Source organism: Cnephaeus nilssonii (genome assembly GCF_951640355.1).
Source record: "Cnephaeus nilssonii genome assembly, chromosome: 5".
Taxonomy (NCBI): domain Eukaryota; kingdom Metazoa; phylum Chordata; class Mammalia; order Chiroptera; family Vespertilionidae; genus Cnephaeus; species Cnephaeus nilssonii.
In genome coordinates this window covers 36,517,962-36,534,826 of record NC_137076.1, presented here as the reverse complement: position 1 = coordinate 36,534,826, position 16,865 = coordinate 36,517,962, and the positions used below count along the sequence as shown (strand labels likewise).

At 42.4% G+C, this 16,865-nt stretch overlaps 1 protein-coding gene across 1 annotated transcript in view; it reads left to right on the top strand.

The window, feature by feature from the left end:
- ADAM29 (ADAM metallopeptidase domain 29) overlaps positions 1-8,182 on the top strand; it is a gene marked incomplete at both ends in the record, with an annotated part of 54,578 nt that extends 46,396 nt beyond the window's left edge. Inside the window, one exon of the mRNA XM_079770244.1 lies at positions 5,857-8,182. Coding sequence (XP_079626370.1) covers positions 5,857-8,182 — 2,326 coding nt within the window. The remainder of the gene's footprint in view (positions 1-5,856) is intronic.
- Between the last annotated feature and the right edge of the window lie 8,683 nt (positions 8,183-16,865).

Sequence of the window (16,865 nt, the reverse complement as noted above, 5' to 3'; positions counted from 1 at the left end):
ATATATATATATATATATATATATATATATATATATATATATATATATATAAAATCCAAAAAATGTATACATACATTGAATAATTATTGATTCCAATAGGTTAAATCTGAAAAGAAAGAAACCTCAATTGAGCTATTAGCTGTTAAGTGTGTATATACATTTTGGGGAGATACACTGAACATGTATATACATATAATTACTTTGAATAAGCTCTCTGGTCCTCTCTTTTCCTGGGACTTTCACCATGTTTACGTTGGTCTTCTTAATGGTGTTCTGTAAACATCTTGCTTTCTTCATTATTTTTCATTCATTTTAATTTCTCTTTGGACTGAATAATTAGCAGTGACCCATCTTTAAATCCACTGATACTTCCTTCTGCTTGATCTAGTCTGATGTCCTTCCTGAACTACTTGGTATCATTGGGCCATGTTCAGATCTCGAAATGGGAGGAGTTGAAGTCAGCAAACTTGGATCTCCTTATGTTGTTTGGTAGAGGAATGGGACATATCAGATTTTTTTGAGTGGTACTGCTATCTCTAATATAAGCTCCGAATTCCCTGCCATGGTTGTCTAGATGAGGTTGGGTTAGATTGTTGAAAATTCACTGTTGCATCTTCAGACAAATCAGTTAGCTAGTTACCAGGATAGTGAATGAGGGTTAGGCTGGTCTGCCAGGACTGTTATATTACCAATGTAAGAGGATTGAACAGCCCACCAGTGCACAAAGGTGGTGTGTATTTTGGGTTGGCCTATAAGTCTTTGAAATTACCATTCTGAGTGAATGATGAGCAGGCCCTGGAGCACCTTACTGTTTCTTGTTCTGTCTTTTTTCATTGTCTTTTGTCCAAAGAGGAAACTATTCTTGTTCATACCAGCTGAAGGTTCTGTGTCAAAGACTTCCAGCACCCAGTTTGGGATATACATGAGAGATGAAGAGAAAACCCAGGGAAGTCACCGTATTGCCATTCCTCAAATATAGAGTTTTCCAGCCAGTCTGTCCTTTTTAAAAATTATTTATTGTTGAAAGTATTCCATATGTCTCCTTTAATTCCTATTGTCCTCTTCCAGCCTATTCCCACCTCCCAGCACAAGCCGCTATTTTTGTGTCCATTAGTTATGCTTATAGGCATGCACACAAGACTTTTGGTTAATCTCTTATCCAGCCTCCCCCATCTCACCCTCTCCTGCCTTCCCTCTGAGGTTTGACAGTCTCTTTCTCTGTCTGTAGATCTATTTTTGTTCATTAATTTATGTTGTTCATTATATTCCACAAATGAATGAGATCATGAGATACTTATCTTTCCCCAACTGGCTTATTTCACTTAGCATAACGCTCTCCAGGTCCATCCATGCTGTTGCAAATGGTAAAAGTTCTTTCTTTTTTACAGCAGCATAGTATTCTATTGTGTAAATGTGCCAGTTTTTTACTCCACTCATCTGCTAATAGGCACTTAGGCTATTTCCATATCTTAGCTATTATAAATTGTGCTATTAACATAGGGGTTCATATAGTCTTTCTTATTGGTGTTTATGATTTCTTGGGATATATTCCTAGAAGTGGGATTATTGGGTCAAATGGGAGTTCTATTTTTAATTTTTTGAGGAAACTTCATACAGTTTTCCACAGTGGCTTCACCAGTCTGCATTCCCACCAGCAGTGCACGAGGGTTCCTGTTTCTCCACAGCTTTTCCAGCACTTGTCATTTATTAATATGTGGATGATAGCCATTCTGAGAGGTGTGATGTGGTACCTCATTGTCATTTTGATTTGCATCTCTTAGGATTATTAGAGACTTGGAGCATTTTTTCATATGTCTCTTGGCCTTCTGTATGTCCGCTTTCAAAAAGTGTCTATTTAGGTCCTTTGCCCATTTTTGATTTGATTATTTATCTTCCTTTTGTTAAGTTGTATTAGTTCCCTATATATTTTGGAGATTAAACCCTTATCAGAGAGAACATGGTAAATATGTTCTCTCATGCAGTGGGCTGTCTTATTTAGTTGATGGTTTCTTTTGCTATGCAGAAGCTTTTTATTTTGATGTAGTTCCATTTGTTTATTTTCTCCGTAGTTTCCATTGTTCTAGGAGCTGTATCAGTAAACATATTGCTAAAAGATATGTCAGATATTTTGCTGCCTATGGAATCTTCTAAAATTTTTATGGGTTTCCCGTCTTACATTTAAGTCTTTTATCCATTTTGAGTCTATTTTTATGTATGGTGGTCTAGTTTCATTTTTTTTTTGCATGTATCTAATTTTCCCAACACCATTTATTGAAGAGACTGTCTTGACTCCATTGTATGCTCTTGCCTCCTTTGTCAAATATTAATTGAGCATAATGGCTTGGGTTGCTTTCTGGGTTCTCTGTTCTGTTCCATTGGTTTATATGTCTGTTCTTGTGCCAGTACTAGGCAGTTTTGAGAACAGTGGCTTTGTAATATAATTTGATATCTGGTATTGTGATCCTTCCAACTTTGTTCTTCTTTCTTGGGATTGCTGCAGCTATTTGGAGTCTTTTTGTATTCTATAAATTTTTGGAGAGTTTGTTCTATGAAAGATGACTTTGGTATTTTAATAGGTATTGCATTGAATCTATAGATTGCTTTGGGTAGTATGGATATTTTAATGATGTTGATTCTACCAATCCATGAACATGTTATATTCTTCCACTTATTTTGTCCTCCTCTATCTCTTTTTGCAACATCCTGTAGTTTTCAGAGTTATAAGTCTTTTACCTCCTTAGTTAAGTTTATTCCTAGGTATCTTTGTTTTTTAGTTGCAATGGGAAATAGGATTGGTTTATTTAAGTTTCTTTTTCTGTGAGTTCATTATGGGTGTATAAAAATGCTATTGATTTCTGGGTGTTAATTTTGTATACTGATACATTGCCAAATTCATTTATTAAGTCTAATAAATTTTTGATGGAGTCTTTAAGGTTTTCTATGTACAGTATCATGTCATCTACAAATAAGGACAGTTTTACTTCTTCTTTTCTAATTTGGATACCTTATATTTCTTCTTGTCTGATCGCCATGACTAGCACATCCAATACTATGACAAACAGGAGTGGTGAAAATGGACATCGCTGTCTTTTTTTATTCTTAGGGGAAATGGTTTTAGTATTTGTTCATTGAGTATGATATTGGCTGTAGGTTTGTCATATAAGGCTTTTATTATGTTAAGGTATGATCCCTCTATTTTCACTTTGCTGAGAGTTTTTATTAGGAAGGGGTGTTGGATTTTGTCAGATGCTTTTTCTGTATCAATTGATATGATCATGTGATTTTTGTCTTACAATTTGTTTATGTGGTGTGTCATATTTATTGATTTGCGGATATTGTACCTGCCTTGTATCTCCAAAATAAATCCCACTTGGTCATGGTGTATGATCTTTTAAATGTATTGCTAGATGCGATTTGCTAATATTTTCTTGAGGATTTTAGCTCTATGTTCATCAGGGATATTGGTCTGTAATTCTCTTTCTTTGTAGTGTCTTTATCTGGTTTTGGGATTAGGGTAATGCTGATTTCATAGAAAGAGCTTGGAAGTGTTCCTTCCTCTTGAATCTTTTGGAAAAGTCTGTGTAGGATAGGTTTTATTTCTTTGAATATTTTGTAAAACTCCTCTATGAAGCCCATCCAGACCAGGGCTTTTGTTTGCTGGAGTTTTTTTTATTACTGCTTCAATTTCATCGGTAGTTATAGACCTCTTCATGTTTTCTAATTCTTCCTGATGGAGTTTTGGAAGATTGTATTTTTTTTTAAATATATTTTATTGATTTTTTACAGAGAGGAAGGGAGAGGGACAGAGAGAGAAACATCGATCAGCTGCCTCCTGCACACCCCCCACTGGGGACGTGCCCGCAACCAAGGTACATGCCCTTGACCGGAATCAAACCTGGGACCCTTCAGTCCGCAGGCCGACGTTCTATCCACTGAGCCAAACCGGTTTCGGCTGGAAGATTGTATTTTTCTAGGAATATATTCATTTCATCTAGGTTGTCCAGTTTGTTGGAATAGAGTTGTTCATAGTATTTTTTTTACAATCCTTTTTAATTCTGTGGGTCAGTTGTTACTTCACCTCTTTAATTTCTGATTTTGTTTATTTGGGTCCTGTCTCTTTGTTTCTTGGTGCGCTGCCAGTCTATCTTTTTTCTATTTAGTTTTCAGAGTTTTTATTTCCAGGGTAATTAGTTGTATTTAGAGCATATATGCAGGAAAAATTGAATTAATATCACCTTGTTTCAGAAACTAAATTAGCCACAGGTGTTGAATAATTTCTACATTAAACATGTAACAAATATAAACACTTTTTGAGTAATACTCCATGGAACAATAAAAATTCATTATTTACCACGTATAGATATATTTACCATTATTTACTATATAAATAATTAAGCTTCTCATTATAAGAGATATTAACATTTACAAAGGATGCAAATAGTGATCCTGGTACTTCCAGTCTGACAAGTCTAGTGAGAAAGTAATGTAGAAAAAAGAAAAGAAAATTAAACATTTTTCTATAGAAGGTATAAGTATCATAAAAGAGATTTTAAAATTATATATATCTATATATCTATATGTAGATATATATAGATATATATTGACATATACATACATATACTCATATTACATGTATCTTAGGAAATATTATCAAATAATTTTATATATGTTTATTATATACTAGAAACCCCGGTGCATGAAATTCATACCCGGGGTGGGGGGGTGTCCCTCAGCCCAGCCTGCACTCTCTCCAATCTGGAACCCTTTGGGGGATGTTCGACCCCTGCAGGACCCCTGCAGAATTGGGCCTAAACTGGCAGTCGGACATCCCTCTCACAATCCGGGATTGCTGGCTCCAAACCACTCACCTGTCTGCCTGCCTGATTACCCCTAACCACTCTTCCTGCCAGCCTGATAGCCCCCTAACTGCTCCCCTGCTAGCCTGATTGATGCCTAACTGCTCCCCTGCCAACATGATAGTCCCCGACTGCCTTCCCCTGCAGGGCAGAGGGGACTGGGAGACTGAGACTGGATGAGGCAGGGCTGAGGAGACTGGGGGTCTGAAGCTGGATGAGGCGGGGCTGAGGAGACTGGGGGACTGAGGCAGGATGAGGTAAGGCTCAGGGGACTGGGCGCCACCATCTTGTGGCTATGGGCGCTGCCATCTTGTGAGGGTGTGGCAGTCAATTAGCATATTCCCTCTTTATTGGCTGGGGGCTCTGCTATCTTGTGAGGGTCAATTAGCATATTCCCTCTTTATTAGATAGGATATCTATACTATATACTGTATATATCTTAGATAATGATATCAAATAATTTATCACTTGAGGATGAAAAAGAGGTGCTATTATTTATGTCAATTTAACATGTGGAAATTGGGACAATTTCAATAATATGAGATATATGATCATCTTACCCATAAGACTCTTGTTTTAACTATTGCAGAAACATTCACATATGCATATACTTAGAGAATTATATAATGAACCCATCATTCAGGTTTAGTAACTATAAATCTCTGGCCAGTTTTCATTCTTCTATACACTTTCAATACCCCTCTGCTCTATCAATATTTAACAGCAAATTATAGGCACTTTCTTGAGTCATTCCTTCATCAAAACATTAACCTCTTTTATTGCATGCCTTTTCCTTGCTCTTCACCAAGTCATGTTATAAACACCCATCCACATGTTGCTTTTTGTTTTACTTATAGGCCTAATGTTCTTCTAATGATTCAACTTTGCCAGAAGACTAATCCTTCATAATTAGCCCTGCACATTGACCAGCTGAGAATAAGGATCGAAACCATCCATGACCCATCCCTGCCTGCCTTGGTCTCTGTTTCCATAATGGTAGCTTCATAATTACTACAATTGAAATCCTGTTGTATGTGAGGATCATGCTCCTACTACACTGGGTTGGGGTGTTTCTGTCCTTTTCTGGACACATTTGGGCTGAGCACCCTCAACATCACAGTCCTCCAGAAGTGGTGATTCCTTTGAGAATAACAAGCACTGGCCTTAGCATGAAGTTTCCAGGCTGGCTCTGTTATGGTATGCATTTTGGGGGTGAGAGACACATTGTCTACATGAAGGTCAAGAAGCATTTGCTGTCCAGACATTTTCCAGTGTTCACCTACAGTGATCAAGGCGCTCTCCTTGAGGATCAGCCTTTTGTTCAGAATGACTGCTATTATCATGGTTATGTGGAGGGGGACCCAGAATCCCTGGTTGCCCTCAGTACCTGTTTTGGTGGCTTTCGAGGCTTGTTACAGATAAATGACATTGCTTATGAAATTAAGCCCATGATTTTTTCTACCAAATTTGAACATCTGATATATAAAATGGACAGAGAGGACACTCAATACCAAACCATGAAATCTGGCTTTATGCAAGAGGAAATTGTACAGCAATTTGAGTTTCAAGAGATTGGTAATTCTACTCTGAAGCAAAGTTCTTATGAGGGCTGGTGGCCCCACAGTTACCTTATTGAAATAGTAGTGGTAGTTGACAATACTCTCTATCTTGAAAGTAATAAAAATGTCTCAATAGTGCAGGAAGACCTATATGTTATGGTGAATATAGTAGATTCTATTTATGAGGTAATAGGTCTTAAGGTTTTATTGTTTGGCATGGAGGTGTGGACTAAAGAAAATCCTATTGAAGTAGATGATGTAAAGAGATCTCTGAGAATATTTTGTCGTTGGAAGGCTGCAAACCTTTTTCCCCGCCTGCCACATGATACTGCACATCTTTTAATACATAAGACATTAAGAGGAATGAGTGGTTTAGGCTTTGTTTCAGGACTCTGTAGAACAGGCCAGAGTTGTGCAATTATTACTTTTACAAGAAAGCCCGTGGGCCTTATTGGAATTGCAATGGCTCATCATATAGGTCATAATTTGGGTATGTTTCATGATCGTATTTTGTGTACTTGTGGAAAATATAAATGTATAATGCATAATGATAACCCACCAATAACTAAATTTAGCAATTGTAGTTATGCTTTCTTGTGGGATTATTCCTTACGTCAGACAAGATGCTTGCTCTACACCATATACACAAGTGACATATTTAACCGAAAACGCTGTGGGAATGGTGTTGTTGAAGATGAAGAGGAGTGTGACTGTGGACCTTTGCAGCAATGCTCAAAAGATGCCTGCTGTCTGTCAAACTGCACTCTCAGTTTGGGGTCTAATTGTGCTTATGGGCTTTGTTGTAAGGACTGCCAGTTCTTACCATCAGGGGATGTGTGTAGAAAGGAAATCAATGAATGTGATCTTCCAGAATGGTGCAATGGAACATCCCATATGTGCCCAGATGATGTATATGTGGAAGATGGAATTCCCTGTAATCAAAGTGCTTACTGCTATGAAAAGAGATGTAATGATCGCAATTTACAGTGTAAGCAGATTTTTGGCAAAATGGCAAAGAATGCAAGTTACAGTTGCTACCAAAAAATAAACACTCTAGGTGACCGGTTTGGTCACTGTGGTACCCAAAACTTTTCATATATAAAATGTAATATGACGGATGTCTTGTGTGGGAGGATTCAGTGTGAGAACATAACTGAAATTCCCCTTCTAACAGATCATTCTACTGTGCATTGGACTTATTACAATGGTGTCAACTGCTGGAGTACTGACTCTCACATTGGGATGACCACACCTGATATAGGTGCAGTGAAAGATGGCACAGAGTGTGGTGAAGAACACCTCTGCATCCATAGGAAGTGTGTCCATATATCTTACTTGGACAGTAATTGTTCACCTACATTCTGTAATCGGAGGGGGATCTGCAACAATAAACATCACTGCCATTGCAACTATCTATGGGACCCTCCCAACTGCCTAATACAAGGCCATGGAGGTAGTATTGACAGTGGTCCACCCCCTAGGAGAAAGAAGATAAAGAAGATTTATGTCTTAATGTTTTCACTTTTTTGGTTGTTAGTTTTATTATGTTGTCTATTTTGTCTTTGTATGAAGAGAACACCTAAGAAAAAAGAGCAAGTTGTTCGGCCTCAACCTCAAATGAAGCCACAAGCAAAGCCAAATATTCCACCTCCACAGCGGACACCCTCACAAAATATTCCACCTCTACAACGGACACCCTCACAAAATGTTCCACCTCCACAACCAAGACCCTCACAAAATATTCCACCTCCACAACCAAGACCTTAAAACCTGTTCTGACTCAACCTGCAAGACCAGATCCAAAATCAGTCAACCTAAATGTTATTCTCCCAGAGTCAACATGGGAAACAAAAGCAATCAGTACCAAAAAAAATGTATCCAAACAGGTATTCATTAAAAATGGTAATTCCTAGAATGTTTCTATTTACTCTTCTTCATTTTAAACAATTAGAAGATTTTTTTTACCTACAATTTGTTTCTTGATATTTTCTGGAAATGGCATGGCACATGGATGGTGTACCAGTTTTTCAGTTACTACATCTCAGCTCCAAAGCCCCTTTCCATTTTGACCCCTGCATCGTTGAAACTACATTTTTGTACCAGCACTCTTCTTATAGGGATCCGCAATAGGAAAACTGAATGATGTTTGGAAATCTGGGAAATCTCTTTGCTTCCTCTATGTTAATGTTAACTGAATAACAGATTTTACACTTGTAGTTATACTTAGGTTCAATATGCTTTTTTAAAAAATTCACTCCATACCAACCTCATTGTCAGCCTGAGAGATATCAGCATAGCTGTCTAATGTTACTTTCAGAGTTCTGAGTCCTCTTTGAGCTCTCTAGCTGTATCCCAAATCTTCTGCACCAGCTCAGCAATACCTACTGTCAGAGTTCTGAGTCTCAGATCCATAGGCCAGCCCTATAGTCCTATCCTATATAATAAAGAGGTGATATGCAAATTGACCATCACTACAACACATAAGATGGCCACCCCCATGTGGTCACAAGATGGCCACCACAAGATGGTCCGCAGGGGAGGGCAGTTGTGGGTGATCAGGCCAGCAAGGGAGGGCAGTTGTGGGGGACCCAGGCCTGCAGGGGAGGGCAGTTGGGAGGGACCAGGCCTGAAAGGGAGGGCAGTTTGGGGCAACCAGGCCTGCAGGGGAGGGGATTCAGGGGGGACCAGGCCTGCAGGGAGGGCAGTTAGTGGCAATTGGGCTGGCAGAGGAGAAGTTAGGCATAGATAAGGCTGGCAGGAGAGTAGTTAGGGGGTGATCAGGCTGGCAGGCAGAAGCACTTAGGGGCAATCAGGGAGGCAGGCAGGCAAGCAGTTGGGAGCCAGCAGTCCTGGATTGTGAGGGAAACAGGCAGTTGGACATCCCTCAAGGGGTCCCAGATTGAAGAGGGTGCAGGCTGGACTGAGGGACATCTCCCCTCCTGTGCACAAATTTCATGCACAGGGCCTCTAGTCTATAATAATAAAAGTGTAATATGCAAATCAACCAAATGGCTGAGCGGCAGAATGACCAACCATCTGGATGACCACACTATGACAGGCACTGGTGCCAGGCCAGCCAAGGTGGTTGCGATGCGATTGATGAGGGATGGGCCACACGATCACCCCAAAGAGGGAGGCCCAGGTCACCCTCTGTGGGGTGATTGATCCAGGGCCTCTGTGAAACCGGGGACAAAAGGTATGTGATGGTGGATGTGGGCAGCACCAGGCCAAGGCAGGTGCAGGTGGGGGGCAGGGCCGTGAGGCAGCCGGGGCCGTGAGGGCCTATCCTTGCACGAATTTTGTGCATCAGACCTCTAGTCTATATATATATAAAAGCCTAAGCAACTGGCCAACTAGCTGGTAGCTATGACACTCCCTGACCACCAGGGGGCAGATGCTCAACACAGTAGCAGAAACCACAGGCATGGAAACATGGAACAGACTGATGAATCTCAGAGGGAAGGGTGGAGGGTGGAGGGTGGAGGGTGGGAAGAGATTAACCAAAAATCTTATATACATACTAGAGGCCTGTTGCATGGATTCATGCACTGGTGGGGTCCTTCAGCCTGTCCTGCAGGGATCGGGCCAAAACCAGCTCTCCGACATCCTCTAAAGGGTTCTAGATTATGAGAGGGCACAGGCCAGGATGAGGGACCTCACTGGTGCATAAATCTGTGCACCAGGCCTCTATTAGATTCATATAACCCTAACCTTTTTCCTTTGTTCCTCAGTTCCATGAATGAAATTACCCTCTTACACTTAGTATTTCATGGTTACTAACCAGCTAGTAGCACATTGTCTTCCTTAACTTGTTTTGTTCTTCAATACCTGTTTTCCCAATTCCTTATATTTAATTCTATTCCTCTAAAATGTGTTTTCTATCACTAATGTGTTTTCTCTTTTCTGTCTGAATTGCGATTGTTACAATACTGATCTTAGAATAATAAAAAAAGCGAGAATGAGAAAGCATCAAAAGTTTTTGAGTTTTTCCTTACCACTTTACCATCTTAGAAAAGTTACTTGGTAAAGGAAAGTTATGCCCTTTACTATCTTAGGAAAGTTACTTGAATTTACAGAAAATTTCCAACAAAATAAGAAAAGACAGGATGACAATAGCAGTTATCTCCTAATTTCTGAGTTTCTTTGGTTATAAAATTAGATAAAAAAGAAGATACTTCCAATTCTAGGTAGGCCTTGGTAGATAACTGACTTTTCTGAAAACAACTATACAATGTCAAATTTTTAAAATGTATACTTTAAAAGTATCAGAGAGTTGTGGAAGACATGAAGATTTGAAGACTTAAAAATTACAGAGGAGGGAAAACAAGCTGAATTATTAGTACTTTTTCCTCCTGGAACAAAATGACTGTTCCCCAGGATGTGTTAATGCTGAGTATACTAGTAAAATAAGGAACAAGCTTGGCCCATACAGTGTGCCTCTGTTAAAGAGAGAGAACCCAGGAAACATCTTAGTTTGTAGAAGAGACTAGATTGATGTTAGACACATAAGGGCATCAAATTCAAAGTTAGTTTTCCCTACACATTTGTTGAGTTTAGGTACTCTGTGGGAAGCTAGTAAGAAAGGTGAAAAGTTTTAAAGGCAGAAATATCTAGAATCTGTTGTACCTACTGGAAAGGGGCTTGCCTCAAAGATATGTATTGTTTTCCATTTAAAACATTTGCCTGATTTTGAAGGAGCTTGGAATAGAAGCTAGAGAATTGAGTTTTTCAATATTTGAGTATCCATATGTACTCACCATTATTTTTCAAAGCTGAGAAAATAGAGGTACATGGGCTCTCAACAGAAAGTCCATTTAGGTATATGTGTTTTACTAAAATTACAATATTTTATGACCAAACTCAATTCCTAATTGTACTGAAGTTGTCACTAAGTCTATCTTTCAGAGGAAAGATGGAAATTCCTTAAGTCAAAGGTAATTCTACCCAGAAATTTTTGGCCAAAATAAGAAAACAACAACAAAGGTAGTAAAAGAGGAGTTAGAAGCCATCTAAAAGATCATCCAAGAGTGTAAAAGAAGATAATGAACAAAAAATCCCTATGATTGCTCTTTTAGAAAAACGAATAAACTACATATGTGAAAGAAGGTAGAGTCTTTTTACCAGAAAATTAACATTTATGCAGTTATCAAATACATTATCTAAAGCTTAAAAATAAAATATCTAAATTCAGGAAATCAGTAAACAATTTGAATTATAGGCTGCATTGTGTGAAGAAAAGTCAGTGACAAATATCAATTACACACATTAGCAAAATGTTAAACATAGGATATTACATATGGAGCATATCAATAAACTTAAAATCATTGGAGTCCCAGCAGAGGAGAAGAAAAAGAATTAAAAAGAAGTAATAGTTCTGGCTAGTGGTTAGAGTGTCAGTCCACACACCGAAGTGTCTCTGGTTTGATTCCCAATCAAGGGCACTTATGTGAGTTGTGGGTTCACTCCCTGTCCCCGGTTGATATAATGGCTGATATTTCCCAAAGTATCCTATCTAATAAGAGGGAATATGCTAATTGACCATCACTCCATCACAATTGGGGGCCCCTCACTGGCACCCACCTTGGCTGGCCTGGGCCTGCAAGCTGGGGACAGCTCCTGCATTGAGTATCTGCTCCCTGATGGTCAGTGTGTGTCATAGTGACCAGTCGTTCCACCAGTAGTTCTACTGTTTGGTCAATTTGCATTATTAGGATTTTATTATATAGGATAGGACATTTCTTTCTTTCTTTCTTTTTTTATCCTCACCTGAGGATATGTTTTCATTGATTTTTAGAGAATGTGGAATAGAAAGGGAAAGACAGAGAGAAACATCAAAGTGACAGGAACACTTTGATTGGTTGCCTCCTGCATGAGCCCTGACCTGGGCCCCAGCCAGGGAGTAGTCTGCAATTTAGGTACATGCCTAAATTGGATATATATATATATATAGAACAGGTTATATAGAGAGAACAGTCATCTCTTTAAAAATAAGGAACCCTGGCCAGTTTGGCTCAGAGGATAGAACATTAGACTGTGGGTTGAGGGGTCCCAGGTTTGTTTCCAGTCAAGGGGACATGCCCAGGTACAGGTTCGGTCCCTGGTGGGGGGTGTGCAGGAGGCAGCCAATCAATGATTATTTCTCATCATTGATGTTTCTCTCTCTTCCTCTTCTTTCCTCTCTGAAATCAATAAAATATATTTAAAAAAATAAGATCAGATCTCTAGGGTTCATTCTCTTCCCAGGCAGAGTGATGGGGGCATCTGCTGCAGTGGGGCCTGGACTGAATTCCCTAAGGGAGTAGAAGCACAGTCCATCCAAAGCTGTTCTGTGCTTTGTAACTGTTGAATCAGACTAAATGTGTCTGCTTCATTGTTATCTTTATCCCAAATGATGATGTTGCTTCCTTCTTCAAAGAAAAATGCATGTGCAGGTGGGTGTGAAGTATATAAGAAGGAGTAAATATATGGGTAAAATAATTAAAATTAACTCTTTAAAATAATACTAATAGTATATTATCCTATCTAATAAAAGAGTAATATGCAAATTTACCATACCTCCACCACACCCACAAGCCACACCCACCAGCCAATCAGGAGCAAGTATGCAAATTAACCCAACCAAGATGGCTGCGGCCACAGAGAGAGCAGGAGGGAGGCTTGGGTTTCCCGGAGATGGAGGAAGCCAAGCTTTCCGCACAACCTGGCCAGCGCAGGCCTCCACTCCAGGCTACAAAGTTTCAATTATAGAAGATAAATAAATCCCAACAAAAATGGTGGCAGCCATGGAGCTAGAGAGAGCAGGAAGCTAGGGTTGCCCCTGGCAATGTAGGAAGCCAAGCTTTCCACACACCCTGCCTGGCCTCCACTAAGGCTACAAAGTTTCAATTATAGAAGATAAATAAATCCCAACATTAATGGCTGCAGCCACGGAGCAAGCAGGAGGCTTGGATCCACTCCAGGCTACAAAGTTTCAATTGTAGAAGATAAATAAATCCCAGATACCAGGGCCTCGCTTGGGTCGCCAGGGGGCATGGCCAGCCTGCAAACCACCACAGGCCCCTTTCCCAGGCTGCCCCACAACCCAAGGGAACACCCACCCTGATCTGGGACACCCTTCAGGGAAAACCAGCTGGCCCCCACCCATGCACCAGGCCTCTATCCCAGTGATCGGCAAACTGCGGCTCGCAAGCCAAATGCAGCTATTTGGACCTTTGAATTTGTGGCTCGCGAGCTGCGATTTGCCAACCACTGCTCTAAGGTATCACCCAAATATTGTCCTAAAGCAGTGGTCAGCAAACCACACCTCGTGAGCCACAAACTCAAGGGACCAAAGAGCCACATGTGGCTCGCGAGCTGCAGTTTGCCAACCACTGCTCTATCCTATCTAATAAAAGAGTAATATGCAGATTGACTATTATTCCAACACACAAGATGGCTGCTCCCATGTGGTCAAAGATGACCACCACAAGATGGCCAGCAGAGGAGGGCAGTTGGGAGGGACTAGGCCTGCAAGGGATGGCGGTTGGGGGCAATCAAACCTGCAGGGGAGGGAAGTTAGTGGTGACCAGGCCTGCAGAGGAGGGAAGTTGGGGGGTACCAGGCCTGCAAGGGAGGACAGTTAGGGGTGATCAGGCCTGCAGGGGAGGGCAGTTAGGGGCAAACAGTCTGGCAGAGGAGCAGTTAGGCATCAATCAGGCTGGCAGGAGAGTGGTTAGCAGGTGATCAGGCTGGCAGGTAGAAGCACTTAGGGGCAATCAAGAAGGCAGGCAGGCAAGCAGTTGGGAGCCAGCAGTCCTAGATTGTGAGAGGGTTGTCCGACTGCCCGTTTAGGCCTGATCCTGGATCAGGCCTAAACGGGCAGTCGGACATCCCTTGAGAGTTCCCAGATTGCAAAGGGTGCAGGCTGGGCTGAGGGCCCCTCCCCCCCCGTGCAGGAATTTCATGCACCGGGCCTCTAGTCCTATATAATAAAGAGCTAATATGCAAATGGTTATCACACCCTCACACCATCATGTCATAATGGCCCAGACACTCAACACTGGGAGAGAGGAATGGGGACCAGCCAGGCTGTGGCCCAGGAAAGGGACAAGCCGCCTGTCCTGTGGTCTTAGTCATCAGCAACTGTGGCCCTGGCAAAGCTGCCTGCCCACGATCCCCTGCAACTGCAGTCAGCCCGGGCGAAGCCAGCCTGGGTCCTGGGTACCTGCAGCTGGCCAGAGGGAGGGAAGCGCTTGTCCCGGGCGCCTGTGACCAGCTGGAGGAAGGAATTCTGGGTCCCAAGTGCGGGGCTAGGTAGAGGCGGTTAGGGGAGATTAGGCCAACAGGGAAGCAGTTATGGGCAATCTAGCAGGCAGGCAGGCAGAGGTGGTTAGGGGCGATCAGACAGGCAGGCAGGCGAGAGGTTAGGAGGCAGCGGTCCTAGATTGCGAGAGGCAGTCAGACATCCCCAAGGGGTCCCAGATTGGAGAGGGTACAGGCTGAGTTGAGGGACCCCCCCAAACCCCCGTGCATGAATTTCATGCACTGGGCCTCTAGTTTATACTAATAAAAGGGTAATATGATAATTAGACCAGATAGACTGGACGTCTTCCAGTCAACCTTCTGGAACAACCAATGGGTGGGGGGCAGGGCCAGTAAGTCTGCACCGCCAGGCCAGACATGGTCCTGGCGACCCCCCTTCCACAGAGGCAGTGCTGGAAAGGCAGCGGTGCTGGAGAGGTGGCAGTGCAGGAGAGGCCTGGTCTGACGCCACAGCCCCTTCGGCAGAGACAGCCACAGAGGCAGGGGGACAGGAGGTGCTGCGTCCCAGAACCTCTGCAGAGGCTAGATGGGATGAGACCTGTAGTGCCTCAACCTCCCATAGCTTCTCCCCCAGCCGACCTGGCCACAGATCGCCCCCACCCACCAGTGGGTCGGGGGCTGGGCCAGTGCTAAGAAGCAGTGAGTCCAGCTGAACCACTGAGCCCTGGATGGGTGGCTCAGTTGGTTAGAGCAGTGGTTGTCAACCGGTGGTCCATGGACCACTGGTGGTCTGTGAAGTCCAATGCTTCTCTTAGAGCATTCTCCTTTACATTAGAAAAGTTGTGAATTTGATCCCGGTTAGGGCGCATACATAGGTTGTGGGTTTGATGGCCAGTCAGAGCGTGTACAGGAGGCAATATGTTTCTCTATCACATTGATGAATCTTTCTCTCTCTCTCTCTCTCTCTCTCTCTCTCTCTCTCTCTCTCTCTGTCTCTCAAATCAATAAAAGCATATCCTTGAGTGAGGATTTAAAAAAAGGTGAAGGGATTGAGAAGTAGAGATTGTTAGTTACAAAAGAGTCATGGGGAATTAAAGTACAGCATAGGAAATATAGTCAGTAATCTATACTAATAAAAGTGAAATATGCTAATTAGACCAGAGAGCCTAACGACTTCCTGGACGTCATTCTGGATGTCCTTCTGGACAAAGCTGCAGTGGCAGAGGCGGAGGCTGAGGCATTTAGGGGCAATCAGGCCAGCAGGGGAGCAGTTATAGGGTGATCAGGCTGGCAGGGTAGCAGTTAGGGGCAATCAGGCAGGCAGGCAGGTGAGCAGTTAGGAGCCAGCGGTTGGGACCTGGGTTTCCCTCGCAGCCCTGACTCCATTTGGAAGGTCGTCCGGAAGGATGTCCAAGAGGACATCTGGTCTAATTATCATATTATACTTTTATTATTATAGATGATGTCGAAGATGCATGTTGCAATCTCTAGAGTAGCCATTAAAATAACAAGATTGATGTAATATAAGAAATTGAAGGGGAAAGGCATAATAAATTATTTTTTATTACTACAAGTATAGACAAGAAAGGAGGAAAACAAACATAATGCAGACATGAAAATGAGGAGCAGTAAAAATACTTGTATTATATTATAACTAGAGGCCTGGTGCGCAAAATTCATGCAAAGGGGTTGGAGGGTTCCTCTGCCTGGCCTGCACCCTCTTACAATCCAGGAGCCCTTGGGGGATGTCTGACTGCTGGCTTAGGCCTGCTCCCCTCCCCCAGGCCTAAGCTGTCAGTCAAACATCCTTAGCGCTGCTGTGGAGGCAGGTGAGGCTCCTGCCACTGCTGCTGTGCTTGCCAGCCGGGAACCCTACTTCTGGCTGAGTGGTGCTTCCCCTGTGGGATCGGGCTGAAACCAGCTCTCCGACATCCCCCAAGGGTTCCTGGATTGCGAGAGGATGCAGGCCAGGCTGAGGGATCCTACCAATGCATGATCGGGGCCAGAGAGAGATGCGTAAGGTTGGCCAGCCAGGAGGAACAACAGGAAGGCACCAGGATGTGTCTGGCCCATCTCACTCAGTCCTGATCGGCTGGACCCCAGCAGCAAGCTAACCTACTGGTTGGTGCATCTGCTCCCTGGTGGTCAGTGCACATCATAGCAATTGGTTGACCAGTTGACTGTCTGCCCCCTGTTGGTCAGTACATGT